Below are 17,733 nucleotides of genomic sequence, written 5' to 3' on the forward strand. Positions count from 1 at the left end.
CGCTGAAGCTTGGGGCAGCTGCCGCCAAGGCGCGGTGGGGAAAGACCACCGTGTAACATCTGCCTGTCTAAAGAAGAACAGGGGGCCCACGCAGTCATTTGGGCTCTGCTGACGCCTCAGCTCAATGTAACGCACCAACCTGTAAATAGGAATGATTACTCTGTTTCGATACGCAAAGAAATGGAATGTTTACATATGTATGGCATGTCCAGTTGTATAGATCAAAGTATTTATGAATAAAGTATATTTTTGAAATTAAAAAAAGAGACCTTGGAGTGCAGGTTCATAACGCCTTGAAAGAAGGCATTTGTTAAGCTTTCCTTTATTGATCAGAGCATTGAGTATAGGAGTTGGGAGGTCATGTTGTGGCTGTACAGGACATTGGTTATGCCACTTTTGTGTGCAATTCTGGTCTTCCTCCTGTAGGAAGGATGTTGTGAAATTTGAATGGGTTCAGAAAAGATTTAAAAGGATGTTGGCATGGTTGGAGAATTTGAGCTACAGGGAGAGGCTGAATAGACTGGGGCAGTTTTCCCTGGAGCATCAGAGGCTGAGGGCTGACCTTAAAGGCTTATAAAATCATGAGAGGCATGGATAGGGTAAATATACAAAGTATTTTCCCTACGATGGGAGAACTAGAGGCCATAGGTTTAGGGTGAGGGGCAAAATTTTAAAAAGGATGTAAGGGCACATGTGTTGCATGTATGGAATGAGCTGCCAGAGGAAGTAGTGGAGGCTGGTACAATTACATTTAAAAGGCATCTGGATAGGTATATGAATAGGAAGGGTTTGAAAGGATATGGGCCAAGTCCTGGCAAATGGGACTAGATTAGTTTGGTATGGATAAGTTGGACCAAAATATCTGTTTCCGTGCTGCATCTCTCTATATTGAAGCCTATTTGTTTATCAGTTTGATGAATTTGTTGTTTTGCTCCTTCACTCAGCTCCCCACTACCCGCCTACCCCCCCAATCCCCTCACCACTCTCCCCAAAATGTTAACCATTTAAGGTTTTTTGGAGTTTTTAGATATAAAACTCTTTTATTTAAAATACATAAGGACCAAATTCACAATTTATAACAATAAGGTCCTCAGTTGTGCCTGGCAAAATGAGGTAAAACAACCAATATTTATGAATCAAGTCGAATTTATTAAGTAAGTTATTATTGATCTTCTTAATAGCAATAAAGATAACATGGATTTTTTTTCATTTAATCTATTTTTCTAATCAACCCATTCAGAGATCAGGCTTTGTTGAATATTGCTGACCCATATGATGCCTTTCTTCTCCTGTCTTTGAAGTATTACATTCAACTGCGTCACTGAAGAATAATGCTACAGAAGCTATACTAACTCCTAGCAAAGACATTGAGCTTTCTACTCTTGTCCCTAATTCCATATCTCTTGGAAATAATCCAAATTAACCTTTTCCAATAGCTTAAGGTAAGGGTGATCTGGGGTCCTCGCACCTCTGTAACTTCAGTCAGCCAGGCGGCATTGTGGCACATGGTTAGCACTGCTGCCTCACAGTGCTAGAGACCTGGGTTCAATTCCCACCTCAGGCGACTGACTGCGTGGAGTTTGCACGTTCTCCCTGTGTCTGTGTGGGTTTGCTCTGGTTTCCTCCCACAGTCCAAAGATATGCAGGCCAGGTGAATTGGCCATGCTAAATTGCCCGTAGTGTTAGGTAAATAGGGGTATGGGTGGGTTCCGCTTCGGCGGGTCAGTGTGGACTTGTTGGGCCGAAGGGCCTGTTTCCACACTGTAAGTAATCTAAAAACAAACGACCATCTATGTTTCTTTGTGGTCGCAGAAATTACATTCAATTGAGTGAAACACATCCTTATAGATACAGTGTTGCAGTACAAACAATGCTGCCTTCTCTTATCAATATAGTGAACGAAACAATTCAACTCAACAATACTAAGGTAATGTCAGGAAAGAAATGTCTTTTTGTAAAATATAGGTGTTTTGTTCAACAGATCTAGTTAATAATCTTTGAGGAGAAAGTGAGGTCTGCAGATGCTGGAGATCAGAGCTGGAAATGTGTTGCTGGAAAAGCGCAGCAGGTCAGGCAGCATCCAAGGAACAGGAGAATCGACGTTTCGGGCATAAGCCCTTCTTCTTAAGAAGCCCTTCCTGAAGAAGGGCTTATGCCCGAAACGTCGATTCTCCTGTTCCCTGGATGCTGCCTGACCTGCTGCGCTTTTCCAGCAACACATTTCCAGATCTAGTTAATAAACCAAGGCACTTCAGAAACTAAAACTAATTGAAAAGGTATGGTGGTGTTGTTTAAGATAAAGTTTCATGCTCAGTTTGGGCTGCTGCACTTAAACCTTTTGCTTGTCTCTTTAAACAGGTCTCTAATTGCATAAATTTTAAGTAAAATAGGTACAACTACTTGAAGCCAAAATTTTCAACACCTCTGTATGATCTTTAGATCATCAAAATCCAGTTTTATGCAAACAGCTTGTTAATTGTCAATTGTCTCATCACAGAAGGTCTAAGCCAAGCTGTTTAAGAAGATAGCTAAGATAAATTCTTAAAATGTTCCTTCAAACCAATATGAAAGCTTACAAATTCATAATTTTATCAAAATCTCACATTTGCATCAGCCCTGCCCTCAACTTTTATTTTAATTCTAATCAACTTAAGAAGAGACATAAGTCTGACTAGTCCCTATCATTTGTTTTTTAAAATTTGATTTGATTTATTATTGTCACATATAGCTGAGTACAGTGAAGAGTTTTGTTTTGCATGCAGTACAGGCAGATCATATCATACAAAGTGCATTAGGGTATTAGACCAGAATGAGGAATACAATGGTATGGCTGGAGAGAAGGCGAAATTTGAGCGGTTCATTCAGAAGTCTAATAACAGTGGGGAAGAACTGTACTTGAATCTGTTGGTCCGTGTTTAAGCTTTTGTACCTTCTGCCCAACAGAAGAGGTTGGAAGAGATTATTACCAGGTGGGAAAGTCTTTACTTCTGTTGGCTGTCTTTCCAAGGGAGCAAGAAATGCAGATAGAGTCAATGGTTGGAAGGTTAGTTTGCATGCTAGACTGGGTTGTGTTCACAACTTTCTGGTCCTGGGCAGAGCAGTTGCCATATCAAGCTGTGATATATCCAGGTAGAATGTTTTCTATGGTACATCTATAAAAATTGGTAAGAGTCTTCATAGACATGCCAAATTTCCCTGGCCTCCTGAGGAATTAGACGCATTGTTGTGCTTTCTTTACCTTTGCATCAATATGCGTGAATCAGGGCAGGTTGTTAGTGATAGTCATTCTTAGGAACTTGACCCTCTTGACCATCTCCACCTCAGCTCCATTGATGTAGACAGAGGTGTTGTTAACACAGTGCCATGTATTACGTGTTAGTTTTACATTCTTTCTTATGATTTTCTTTTCTTGGCTCTGGCAGCAACACAGCTGGCATTCGGAAGGAAATAAATTCAAAACAAAAGGGTGGGAACAATGGGAGGAATTTAATCACCATAAAAACATCTCAAAGCTTCTATATTGGTTTGAAGGAACATTTCAAGAATTTGTCTTTGCTATCTTTCTTAAACAATTTAGCTTAGAGTTTCTGTGGTGAGATAATTAACAAGCAAAGCAGCTGTGTGGCTGTTGATGACCTAAAGATCATTCAAAGGTAATGAAAAATCTGGCTTCAGGCAATTGTATCTATTTTAATTGAACTTTGAACAATTAGAGATCTGCTTAAAGAAATAAGCAAAAGGTTTGAATGCTGCAGCTCAAACTGAGCATGAAACTTTATTTTAAACAAGAACCATATACTGTATTTTACATTGATTTTGATTTGATTTATTGTGACGTGTACCTCAGTACAGTGAAAAGCTTTGCAAGCGGTATAGGCAGATCATTGTAAGCAAGAACTTACAGATCATAGGGTGAAATAGGCATACAGGTTACACCACACAGGATGCATGAGAGACAAGAACAACATTCTTTGAAGTTAAAGTCCGTGCATCAGTCTAATAACGGCAGGGAAGAAGCTGTTCTTGAACCTGTTGGTGCGTGTGTTCAAGCTTCAGTATCTTATGCCTGTTGCAAGAGGTTGTAGGAGAGCATTACTGGAGTGCGATGGGTGTTTAATGAGGTTGGCAGTCTTTCTGCTACAATGGAAATTGTAAATGGCGTCCGTGGATGTGAGGTTGGTTTCTGTGATGGTCTGGGCTATGCACACAACCTTCTGTAGTTTCTTACGGTCCTGAGCAGAGCAATTGCCGTACGAGGTTGTTATGCACCTGGACAGTATGCTTTCTATGGTGCATCTGTAAAAGTTGGTGAGGGTTTGCGATTTTTGAGGTTTGTAGCTCAGGTTGATGATGAGTATCTAAGTATGTTGTCCTCCTTTCTTTTTGAAGTCAATGATCAGTTCTTGAGTTTTGCTGACATTGAGAGAGAGATTGTTCCCTTTGCACCATGTCACCAAGCCCTCTATCTCCCTCCTGTATTCTGACTCATCGTCATTTCATATCTGTCCAACTGAGGTGGTGTCATCAGCAAACTTATAGATGGTGTTCGTTCTGAATTTGGCAACACAGCCGTGGGTGAACAGAGTGCAGAGTACATCCTTGGGGAGGCTCCAGTATTGAGTGTTATCGTGGAGGAGGTGCAGTTGTCTATCTTCACTGACTGTGGTCTGTGGTTCAGGAAGCTGACGATCCATTTGCAGAGGGTGGAACAGAGATCAAGGTCACAGAGTTTTGAGATCAGTCTGAAGGGAATACTGTAATGGTGTTGAAGGCAGAACTGCAGCTGAATAAGCAAAGAGTCTAATGTATGTGCCCTTGTTGTTCAGATGTTCCAGAGATGAGTGCAGGGCTAGGGAAAAGACATCCACTGTAGACCTGTTACATCAGTAGGCAAATTGTAGGGGATCGAGGGCAGGCTGGGAGACTGGAGTTAATGTGGGCCATGACCAGCCTCTCAAAACACTTCGTGATCATTGAAGTCAGAGCTACTGGGCAGTAGTCATTAAGGCACATTGCATGTGATTTTAGTTTCCCAAGTGCCTTGGTTTACTTTGGTTTATTAATTAGATATGTTGAACAAAACATTTATATTTAAAAAATTTTTTTTTTTTCTCAGCATGCAGTCAGCTCACCTGAAATAACTCCACAGAGGCCAGTAGCTGTCACCCAGGCACCCTTTGTTTACACACGAGCTGTCCTTGAATTCAGTATTGCCTCATTCAGAGTCAGCTATCACAGTATCAGGATCTCCCCATTTTATATATCAGCCAGGGCTCCGTGATCGAACCAGATTAACTGCCCCAATCAGGGAACTCATATTCTATGAGATCCACCTGGCTGACCTTGTTACAATCACTATACCAACCTCCTCTGCTTTAACAGAAACAGGAGCGGGGCCAGACATCCACACACTCTGAGGCTGAGGACGACAGTTTAAGTATTTTAATGAGGCAAGCAACCTCTTGCAGTCACCTGATGTTCAGGTTGAACCCCTAGAGATCCCAGGCCTTAGGGTGACCCAACAAGATCAGGTTAAGTGCCTATCCAGCACTGCTTGTGGGCCAGGAGTGTTGCTCCTCTGAGGTCCATCCCCTTCCGAGGTTGGTCATCCCTGCTCCTGAAGTGTGGCTGTGCCTTTTCAATGTTGTAATTGTACCCACCTCCTGCCAGCACCTTCTATGTGAAAACATTGCCCCTTAGATTCTTTTTAAATCTGTCCCCTCTTCCCTTAAACTTGTGCCCTCTAATTTGGACTCCCTTACCCCAGGGAAAAGACCTTGTCTATTCACCCTATCCATGCCCCTCATGATTTTATAAACCTCTAAGGTCACCCCTCAGCCTCCAACGCTCCAGGGAAAATAGCCCCAGCTTCTCCCTATAGCTCAAACACTGAGAAGAGCAACAATCCTGGCCCACAAGCAGTGCTGGGTATATGAATATGCAAAGTTTACAGGGATATGGGCCAAATAGGACTAAGATTAATTTAGGATATCTAGTCAGCATGGATGAGTTGGACTGATGGGTCTGTTTCCATGCTGTACATCTCAGTGACTGTATGATAAATTCAAATTAGACTGCTTGAAGAAAATAACTTGGTTGGGATTAGTGTGTATGAGTAATTTGAGTCTTTACTTATGGTGACAGTAGGATGCTTGAGAATGTTACAACAAAGGTCAAGCCCCTCTGTTAATTAAAACCAAACACCCAGAAAAGCTTGCCTCGCCTTAAAATGTGAGGGAGTGACAGAGAACTCCTAAGTTCCACTGTTAGAAAATAAAAATTTATTTTCCTAATTCTAATAGTGAACACTAAACAAATGCTATGCACAAATCCAAGTCCGCCTTTTTCTTAACTACTTACTATCTGACTTCAACTCTATAAAATGTGTTGTGGAGAAAATATAGACAACCACCAGGAGATGCAGAGAGTTTTTCAAGAAGTAGGTCTTTTATTTGCAAACAAAAAACTGTGACACTGAGAAAGCAGATTCTCGAATGCCCATAAACCTCAGGATCCATGGATTTTAATTTTTTTTATCATGTTTCTGTTAGTTTATCAGCATGTCCAACTATATTAATCAAAGTACCTCACTCTAGCTACACAATAAACCAGTGATGTTAGTTCCCATTATTGCTTTAGTTGTACATTCAACTTAATGTTATTCTAATGTCACAGTTAGATATTTATTGCTAACTGTGCTACAGTGATCTTTCATTGCAGACTAACCTGTCATGATAGATATTGAGCTATTCCATCTGTTACAATAGTCTCCTGTCTCAAGCTGACTCTACTTGCTATTGATTAGATATTTTAATGTCATGTCCCAAATATTTATTGTTCCAATCCCATCAGAATAACACTTAACACAAGTGATAATGCAAGTTTCTCTGTTATCTCATCTGGCCATAGTGACCTTTCAGCCTTAACATTACTCTGCTAATTGGTGTAAGAATGTTCCACTGTGGTTTCCCATCCTGCCTTCCACAGAACACAGATTGCCAGTGGTCTTCATGCTTTAACCCTTCCCACACTCATGTTCTTTATTTTCCATATTCCTCCCTTTGAGACCTACTGGTTTCACCCAGAGAAAGAAGACAATAAGCTCAGCCTCTCGTGCCCAATACAAACAATATAGGTCCCTACACGGACTAAATAATTTTCAGAGTCTGAGACCTAAAGGGTTCTTCCTCCATTCCTGTGGTCCCTTGGGCCAAAAACCTGTCCTCCAATAACCAGAACAGGAAAAAAGACCCCTCACAATCTAGGACCCACGCTTTCTTCAGAGTATCATCAACGTTCCCATGTGGACATATTCCTTGCACCATGGCGGTTGTTAGATCATAATAGTAGAGCGGTGGGGTTCCATCCGAGGAGTAAGCACTTCCTGGGGTAGCTGAAATGACCACAAGTTGCCGTGTGGTGACGCGAACTAAAAAGGACTTAAAAGGTAAAGCACAGCAAGAGATGAAGGCAACAACAAGCAAAACCGCACTGACAATAAGATCAATCTTGACAAACCTTGCTCCCCAAAATCCGAATATATTATTCAGCCAATCAAAAGCCTGATGACAAAACCCTGCATCGTCTTTTCGCTCCTGTCTTAGATTCTTTAGTTTTTCCATTGCTTTAGTAAAAGATCCCCCAGGGCTAATGTTATTATGTATAAAGGTACAGCAATGTTCCCCAAACACATAAACCCTGCCTTTTTCTGCCAGTATCCAATCTAAGGCCTGTCTGTTTTGCCATGTCATTTTGATAGTAGCATCCTTGTTCTCCCAAGGCCACGAGGGCATCATCAGTATAATTGATAAATCTCTGCTGGTTGTAATAAACGTAATTAATCCATTCAGCATTCTTGCTAACTCCTATCGCTGGGATGAGAGCTTCCCAGCCCGCGGCAATCTCATTGCGGGCCTTAAATTCATTAGGAATACCTCTTGGCTGTCCTATGCTTTCAATCTGAATTGTCAGATCAGGGACATACCGTCACTTAGTTCGGTGCAAAGCTGACTGTGACATAGCATCAAACTGCGTGTGTGGTGATATAACTACCTCGTGTAGGAGCATTACATGGGCACAGCTGCCACTCTAGTCAGCGGGCAGCATCTGGTGCAACCATCCTTTCTTACCACACAGCCATAGTGTCTGCCAGTGGGACACGTTGAGAATTTAAAACAGCCCCAAATGTGGTGTCCACCTCCAGTTCAATTGTATTCCCGCAAAGACCCTTAAAATAGCCTACTGGTGTGGAGCCATTTCACTTAAAGCATTCAAAAAACTCAACCCTTCCGGTATGGTGGGCGGCACGGTGGCACAGTGGTTAGCACTGCTGCCTCACAGCGCCTGAGACCCGGGTTCAATTCCCGCCTCAGGCGACTGACTGTGTGGAGTTTGCACATTCTCCCCGTGTCTGCGTGGGTTTCCTCCCACAATCCAAAGATGTGCAGGTTAGGTGAATTGGCCATGCTAAGTTGCCTGTAGTGTTAGGTAATGGGTAAATGTAGGGGTATGGGTGGGTTGCGCTTCGGCGGGTCGGTGTGGACTTGTTGGGCCGAAGGGCCTGTTTCCACACTAATGTAATCTAATCTAATCCTGACAGCAGCCACAGGGAATGTGTAATTAGTCTTACTGGTAGACCACAGGGTACTATAGCCACACCACCATTGGAGTTGCTGCCTACCCACATCATCCTGCTGATCGAGTGTAGAGGCCTGAAGTTAAGAGGCACCAAAACGGGCAATGGGATTGCCTGCAGTTGATGAATCATCCAGATTAAGAGGTCAGCTAGAGTGCTACAAATGCCATTGAGTACAGGTAGTCGAGTTCTTAGGCATAGGGACAACATAGTATGAGGGTGTTGCCTTAGTACACAAGAAACAGTCCTGTCTAGCCATCATTACAGCCGTATAATTTGCCCACTGATACCAGTGATTGTCACGGGGGCGTACCCATGTTAGGGCAGCAAGGTCTGCACTTCTAATACGTCTTTGCCTCCCAGCCTGAGCGACCCTGGCATTACCAGTCCAGGTCTGCCAAGTTAATGGTCACCAAGTCAGAGTATGCGGGCCTGGCATCGGAGAGGTGGGAGGGGGTATCAGGATCATTCTCCATGATTCACCATCCCCACTGCTAGGAGAACTATGCTCCACATCTCCATCACAACCATTTCTAGAATGATCAGTATTCCCAAGAACTTCACCTGTACCTTGTTCGGAATCCTGCTGAGGGGTACTAGCCTCCTGTGTGCCCTGCCCAAGTTCCTCGGCCTCAGCTCCACTTAACTCAGTGTTAGAGTTAGTTTGTGCTGGTGGGGGAGCTTTAGTATGGTGATTAAGTGGTACCATATGTGTAGTCCTTCTATTTGGATGGCGGTAGGTGATGCCTTAGCCACTACGAAAGGTCCCTCTCTCCTCGGCTCATTCCACCGTCTTAAAAGCCCGTACGTACACCTAATCCCCAGGTTTAATAGGTCCTTCCTCGTTAACAGGTGGTGGTTCCCTTTGTGTTTCCTGCAGGTGGATAGTCTCATGTATCATGGTTAGCTGCTGCATATATTTCTTAAGTTCTAAGCTGAACCGCTCCAAGCTAGGCCCTTTGTATGGGCCTCTCCACCTGGGCACTCGCATAGGTCTACCTGTGAGCATCTACCTGATGTTAGATTGGTCATGCAATTAGTCTACATGCGATAACTCATTAGCGACAGCGGCAGCACATCAACCCAATTAATGTTGGTGCTTGCGCAGATCTTGTTTAATTTGACTTCAATGTCCCATTAATCCTTTCCACCATTCCTTGTGACTGGGGATGATACATGCACCCAAACCTCTTTGATTCTCAAAGACTGCAACATCAACTTAACTACTTTCTGAATGAAGGCAGACCCATTGTCTGAATGAATTTCCGACAGTACACCAAACCTTGGGATAACTTTATTCATCAGAAACTTCACTACTGTCCCAGCTCCTGGTTTCAACCTTATTTCCACTGGGCTCGCTGATGTCACTCCCCCCACATCTGTATCATGCTGTGACCACAAAGTGACTGGTAAAGCATCCAATCGCTCATTATCATATTGATCACCTTCCTCCACTGTCACTGGCATGCTCCACTGGGGTGTTACCTTGACTTCCTTCAGATTCCCTGTCAAGGTGCAGCATGCTAGGATTTTAATATAGCTGCCATCCCTGGATTCCCAAACCCCTGTCATGAGTATATGCCATTCCCTGACTGTTTCTACATGCCTGTCCATAGGTCCTAAGTCTTTAGATTGATATCCCTTATTTACCAGTAAGGTTACATGTGCTGCGGCACCTGTCACTCTATACCACTTTTCCAGGAATACATTTCTCTCTATTTGCAGGATCACTCCCTGCTCCCCTAATATTATTGCTTCACTTCTCAAATGTTGTGGAGCAGTGACTTCCTGCTGCCACTGCCTGTCTAACACCTCATCCTGAGACTCATCAAATATCACTGTACAGTGCAGCTCAGACTTAGGTGGTCTTGCTTTAGTCAACATCAACACTCCTGCTTCCCACATCCCCCAAGTGTCTTGAATATCACTTGCTATATCCCCTATCCAGTAAACATTAACATCTTTAACTGCTTGCATCACTAATTATGTATTCGACCTTTTCTATGACCAAGCCCTGCTGTGTGCACTCTAATCTTACCTCTAACTGTAGTAGAGCATCCCTACCTAACAAGTTAATTGGTGTCTCTTTAGCCACTGATATTGGCAGAACTATCTCCCTACCTTCTATTTCTAATCTTACTGGAGCTGTAAATCAGGTTAACTGTGATTTTCCCTGAGAACCCTACAGTTTTAACAAATTTACTTGACATGGGAAGGCGAGAGGCATACCACGGCTGTACACAAGTGTATGTAGCTCCAGTATCTATCATCACCGGTGTTTTTTCTCTCTTTTTTTTAATCTTTTTTTCCTTTCTTTTTTTCTTACTTAAGGGCAATGCTGCGTGATCAAACAGTGAAGGGGAGGGCAGGGATAAATCAAAATGAGTTGGACGGGGAAATAATGCACTTCACACCCTGCGGTGTCCACTTCTCCCTGAACAACTCCAGGGTGTTGATGGACACTGCGTGCTCCCTCTCCAAGGACACCCGGGACAAGTGTATGTAACTCCAGTATCTATCACCGGTGTTTGCTGCCCTTCTATATTAACTTGTATTACTGGTTCTTGATCATGCTACAACAGGGTAGTGCCCCTTCCCACCCTGGTTCTCAGGACATCCCTGATACATCCCATACAGGTTAACAGGTCCTGCTCGGCCTTTGGTGTCTGGGAAGTGGCCACTGGAGATTCCCGCAGTCTAGGCCCTCTGTAGGGCAGAGGGGGCCCGGTCCAATAAGGGCGATTCCTCCAAAAGTGGCCTGGTTGATGGCATCCCCAGCACATTATTTCTGGTCCCTCTTGAGCCTGATTATTTATCATGTACCTTAGTCCCCCATTCCTAGGTCCCTGTCCTTGGGGAACCCAGTTCTGTTTAGGCTGTTGTTTAAATCTGCCCTACCCAGTGTACGTCACCTGTGGGAAAGCTTCACTAAAACCCTCCATTGCTGGCATGGGACTTTCTGGCCCCTGTCTGGCTACCTGATTGGACCCCCTTGCGCCAGCACTTGGTTCACGCCAGTGTTGATTACTGTGTCGGTTCTTACTGGCAACACCTTTTTAGCCTTCTCTTTTTCCAAGCTATTCGAGCTGCATTTGCGCCAGCTTCCTTTGCACCTCCCCCTGCTGTTCAGACAGTTTCTCTTTGTCTTTTCGAAACCTCTCAACTGCATGAGCTACATGATCTCTAAATTCCTGGTGGCTCATCGATGATGTCAGACCCACCACCTCCTCCAGTCTTGACCTGACTTGGGAGGGCATTGCCTCAATGATGGAATTTCAGAACATTGTGGTCAGCAACTGATTAGTATCTATGTCTTGCTCTGTTTCCAGCCTCCATTTCTTTAACTGTTTCTCCAAATAAGCAGCCGGGTTTTCACTTTCTCCCAGTGGATCCCCTCTCAGGGCCTGGGGGTCCATTTTGGGTGGTTAACAGTCTCTTAAGGCCTGCCATACATTCTGTCTCACTCAATCAAATCCGATCCCATCAATCATTGGATTGTCTGCTGCATTTTTCAAACGGGCTCGGACCATTATTTCCTTTAACATTGGGAGCCCTACCAACCTCACCAGCAGTGCCTTCAAGTCTCCTATAGCCAGCAATTGCCCTGTGGTTTCATCTTCAAAAGCCCTGATCCACTTTCCCGCTCCCTCATGTAAACTGGGCAGCACATTCTTCAGCTCTTCCAGATCCTGAGTTCCCCAGGGAATGTGTTGTGGGTTTCTCCCCTCTTTTATAAGGAGCAGTAACATCCTTCCTTGTTGGCCATTTTTCCCCTTTACTGACACTACTTCTCAATAAATCCCCCTCGGGCTCGGAGTCCGATGCTACTTCTAATTCCTCCCAGTCTTTAGGTACTGGGGCCTTTCTCTTTCCTTGTCGCTCATCATCGCTTTCTGCTTGCTCTGCGTCATTTTCACTACTTTTCTCTTTAGCCCTTCTTTTGTATCACAATGAGTATTCCTCAATTGCTTTTTGTTCCCTTAGCCCACGCAGCACACTAATCTCATGTTTCAGCTTTTGTTGCTCTCGTCATATAGTTTCTATTTGCTTCTGCCTGTCCCTTTTCTCTCTTTCTCTCATTTCCCTCAATTCATTTTTGTCTTCCACACCTCCATCCCATTCTAACTGTCCCTCTATTTCTACTGTTCCCTTTATTACTGGACACTTCTTCAATGCCTCTTCATTCGAGTAGGGAGAAGGTCTATTCAACTCCTCCGCATCTGGGTAGAGGGGGTGAGGCGGGGGAGCTGATTCGGTTTCCTGTAACTGCTTTCCTGTTTCCTGTAACTGCTTTCCTGTTTCCTGTAACTGCTCAGCTTGTTCTTTTGCAGCTTTCCTGGTCACCACTGGTGCCTGACAAGCTACCTTCAGTTCCTCACCCTCTTTCCTGAAAAGTTTCAATATTTCCATCTCCTGATCCCTTTTTTGGTTTCTATTTTTAGATTTATCTTTCAGCTTATAGTTCTTAATTAATCCTTCTATCTCATTGCACATATGTATATCAAAGGTACCTTCTTTTGGCCATTTAGTCAATAAATCCTTAGTTCTTTTCTCCCATTTCTCAAATTTTTATACTATCATTTCTTGCCACTGAAAATTTCTTACTCAGTATCTCAACTGTAGTCCCTTTATCCATCCTATGATATATGTCAGTCCAACTAATGTATTATCTTTGCTCTCATAAATCACTTCCTCATACCATTAAAGTCCGGTAGTGCTTTGTTCAATAGTATAAGCAATTCCTAACTTTATAACTTGCAATTGTCCCTTACCAATCTATCAATTTCTAAATGTCCTCAATTGCAGCTAGTTAATACAAACAACCTATTCTCATTCATTCAGCCTAAACCAACCTAACACTGCACCTTCAAAATGCATCAATCACTAACAGTTTCTTGAGAAATTTCTCTCAAAAAAACTCTTAAATTCTTACAGTGCAAAATAAAATCAAAATACCCCTGGATCTCAAGCTCCAGGTAAACAAAACACAAATATTTAACCACCACCAAACAATTATGCATACAAATCAGATCACAATGATCAAACTATAAACACTCTCTCACACACAGAAACATTCTGCAAGCTGCAGCTGCTCGCTCGCTCTCTCTCTCTCTCACACACAAGAACTCAGCCGTAAATCAATCTCTCTCAGCCAGAGCCTTAGTTAAACAGACCGTTTGTTCATTTCCAAAAATCCTATTATCCTACAGGCCTGATCCTAAAACATTTAACAGTCTAGTAACACTATGACTATTCTCTGCTATTTTACTTTTAATCATCCACTACCAATTTGCTGGCTTTAAGCAGGTCTATCAGCACTTCCAGTAAAACAATTTCCTCTTATTTATTCTGCCCCATCTATCTATAGGGTCTTATCTTTCTGCCCTATCCATCTATAGGGTCTTACATACACCACATGGATTTTTTACTCAACAATTGCTACTTTCTATTCTTACTCACCCCTTACCCCACTGCACAGTTTTCTTGACCAATTCTCCACGTCTCCTTCAGCAGCAATTTACCCCTCGCCTTTGGATTGGAGAGACCCTCCGGCAGGTTCCCGCACCTCTGAGTTGCCAAGGACCACTTGAAGCCAACAGAGTATAGTACAAATTTCACAGCAAAAATGCTAACTTTTTTTTGTTGGGTACCCTTATTCTGTCAGTTTTGGGAGTGTCTCTGCTGGACCAAGAAGCACCCTGTTACTACCACCCTCTGTCCAGGTGGGTCTCTGCACAACCCTGATCGCAGCACCAAATTTGTTGTGGAGAAAATATAGAGAACCACCAGGAGACAAAGTTCTTCAAGAAGTAGGTCTTTTATTTGCAAACAAAAAGCCGTGACACTGAGAAAGCAGATTCTCGAATGCCCACAAACCTCAGGGTCCATGGATTTTAATTTTTATCATGTTTCTGTTAACTGATCAGCATATCCAACTATATTAATCAAAGTACCTCACTCTAGCTACACAATAAACCAGTGATGTTAGTTCCCATTATCTCTTCAGTTGTACATTCAACTTAATGTTATTCTAATGTCACAGTTAGATATTTATTGCTAACTGTGCTACAGTGATCTTTCATTGCAGACTAACCTGTCATGATAGATATTGAGCTATTCCATCTGTTACAATAGTCTCCTGTCTCAAGCTGACTCTACTAGCTATTAACTAGATACTTTAATATCATGGTTCCACTATGGCTATCCCATCCTGCCCTTTCCTACCACAGAACACAGATTGTCAGTGGTCTTCATGCTTTAACCCTTCCCATGCTTTCATGCTCTTTATTTTCCATAAATGCCATTCCAATAGCACAGTAATTAAACATTACCTTAACTTAATCTTAAGTCTCTGTCTTCTCCACTGTCTTCAATCTTTCATCTGATCTTCTTGGATCATCTTCTTTCTTTTTACTGTGAGTGTATTTTACTTGAAAAAAAGTACCTATTGACAGAGAGTGTTTTCTAATATCTTTGAGATCAAGATGTTAGACAGGCAGTTAGGTCTCTAGCTCTACAGCATTATCCTGTTGTTCAGTGGCAGTTACTCTCCCTCTAACTTTCAAACTATTGGGTTTATATGCCCCCCATGACACATTAAATTCAAATAATTTGATTGGTTTCCAGGTGTCAAAACAATAAAACTCAAACTCCATGGGCTTTAGGTATCCTGAGCATAATTTAAACTAATTGGTTAAATTCGACTTGTTTTCAAAACAACAACCAAAACTCAGGTAGCCATTTAACAGCCAATTGTCTCATTTGGAACAGCTCAACCTTTAGCTGGCAGCTGGGGCTGTACTTTAAATTCAGAAAAGCATGTTCTATCTTAAAGTGACCATACATTCTTTCGACTTCATATTAGGAGACACAAGTAATTTTAATGTTATGGTTCCCAAGGTTCTCCCATTATACAGTGAATAATTGTGACCGATTGCTATAACTAGCTCACAGTTTCATTACCATTGTGTCACATCTCATAGGGTGAGGTAAAGAAGGACAAAAGGAGTCTTGTCTGGGGCATAAACACCGACTGAGAGCTGATGGGCCAAATGATGAATAGAATTCACAACCATAACCTACAGCCGAGTTTCTCTATTTGCTCACAGGTTGGAATGGAAAACTTCACACACATTTGGGGCACTAACATAGGAGTGCAGTTAATTAATTAGGTCGTATTCTGGGTGGTCTTCTCTCCTCGAAGTGTTTTGTAACTACTCCTGTGTGTTTTTCCCCACAGATCGGACCATGGCTCCTTTGACCTCTCGGTGAGAGGCCTGTCAATATCTGAGGCAATAGGAATGACTCGGGATGAGACTGGGCGCCCAGCAGTGCGCAGTGCCGGCTGTACAGCTTATATTGGCAGCTTAGACATCACGTTTCATGGAGGAGCTAGGTAATAGTGCAACACTTGAAAGGGGAATATGCAATTAATTGTCCACTGCACTGCTCACCCTCTCCCCCCTTCCCTCCTCTACCCTCTCTTTCCTCTCCCCCTCTTCTCCTTCCCCTTCCCCTTCTAGCTCCCCTCCTCTCTCTTCTCTCCTAAAACTTCCCTTCCCCCACTCTCTCCCTTCCCCCACTCTCTCCCTTCCCTCTCCTCCCTCCTTCTCCTCTCACTTCCTTCTTCCATGCTCCCCTCCACTCCCTTTCTCTGCTCACCTCTCTCTTCCTTCCTTCCCGTCTTTCCGCTTTCTCTCTTCTTTCTCTCATCCCTGTCCCTCTGCCCCTTCCTCGCCTCTCCCTCCCATCCCCCATCCTGAAGGCCTCTGCCCTTTGTTGAAATGAATAGTTGAGGCTAGCTAGTGATGAAGCTTCCTTTAATGGAGGGCACCGCGACGCACTAATCTGATCTACAATAGGCTCTTGATGGAATTCTTGCCCTCTTGGGTGGCTCTACCAGACTCATTGAAGACCTCTCCCAGTTTTCTCACCCATCTTTATGCCTCAACCAACTTGACTCATTAAAAAATATTACAAAGAATTTGATAATGCATCTCATGCATGTTTATGGGAACTTGCTGTGTGCAACTCGGCAGCCAGGCTTCCTACATTGCAGTAACAAATCGTTGAATATTACATGTCCTTGCCAGCTGTCCAGTGGGCACGTGATATTGGTTGGGCCCCCAGCCACCACTTTCTCAACCACCCAAAATCTCAACCCCATTATACAAGATGTGGGAACTTGCCCAAGTCAGAGCCCAATGGTAAATAAATAAGTAGGGGGGCAATTGAGTTTGCTAAAAGTTCAATTGACCCTGATAATATGCTGTCCACATCAACAGTTAGTGTGAGCAGGCAGGTGGGAATGGGATTCTCATTTTTTTGAAAGAAAGTTTATAAAATGGCCAAAAGGAAGCGGGTACGGTCCTTAGGGAGTGCCCTTTGCATGTCAGGGACCTTCCAGAGAAAGCTTTCATCTTCCTTCCCAACTGCCTGCTCTGCTAAACCAAACTCCTGAACCCCCCGCCCCACTTCTTCAAGGAGCTTCCCAACTGTCCCTGATCCTATACTTGAATTTACTTGAGGCCAGGTTCCCTGGGGCCTCCTCATGCAGTACCAGCAGTGCCCACTACTGACTTTATGGCACTACTGAGGAGGTGCCCAGTGAGGTGACCTAAAGTTGACTATCCTCTGGGGATTGGGAGGGGAGGCAGGGTGCAGAATCTTTATCTTCAGCCACACTGTCCAGATAGGACGTGGACTGATTCAAGTTTGTGGGACATCAGTTTGGCTTGGTCTGTAACCTAGAATCCCTTCAATGTGGAGGTAGGCTATTTGACCCATCAAATCTGCACCAACCCTCCGAAGAGCATCCAACCCAGACCCATGCCTTTATCCTATCCCTGTAACCCTATATTTCCCATGGCTAACCCACCTAACCTACACATCCTTGGACACTATGGGTAATTTAACACGACCAATCCACCGAACCTGCACATCTTTGGACAGTGGGATGAAGCCGGAGCACCCAGAGGAAACTCTGGGAGAATGTGCAAACTCTACACAGACAGTTACCCAAGTGTGGAGTCGTACCCAGGTCCCTGGCGCTGAGGCAGTAGTGCTAACCACTGAGCCATCATGCTGCCCTGAAGGTG

The 17,733-nt window shown here is 43.5% G+C and overlaps 1 protein-coding gene across 2 annotated transcripts in view; it reads left to right on the forward strand.

The window, feature by feature from the left end:
- LOC122559993 (bactericidal permeability-increasing protein-like) overlaps positions 1–17,733 on the forward strand; it is a 59,929-nt gene that overhangs the window by 18,120 nt on the left and 24,076 nt on the right. For both annotated transcript variants that reach the window (XM_043710129.1, XM_043710130.1), the window contains exon 6: positions 15,876–16,031. In XM_043710129.1, the coding sequence (XP_043566064.1) occupies positions 15,876–16,031 (156 nt within the window). The remainder of the gene's footprint in view (positions 1–15,875; positions 16,032–17,733) is intronic.

The sequence above is a fragment of the Chiloscyllium plagiosum genome, chromosome 20, assembly GCF_004010195.1.
Source record: "Chiloscyllium plagiosum isolate BGI_BamShark_2017 chromosome 20, ASM401019v2, whole genome shotgun sequence".
NCBI classification, from domain to species: domain Eukaryota; kingdom Metazoa; phylum Chordata; class Chondrichthyes; order Orectolobiformes; family Hemiscylliidae; genus Chiloscyllium; species Chiloscyllium plagiosum.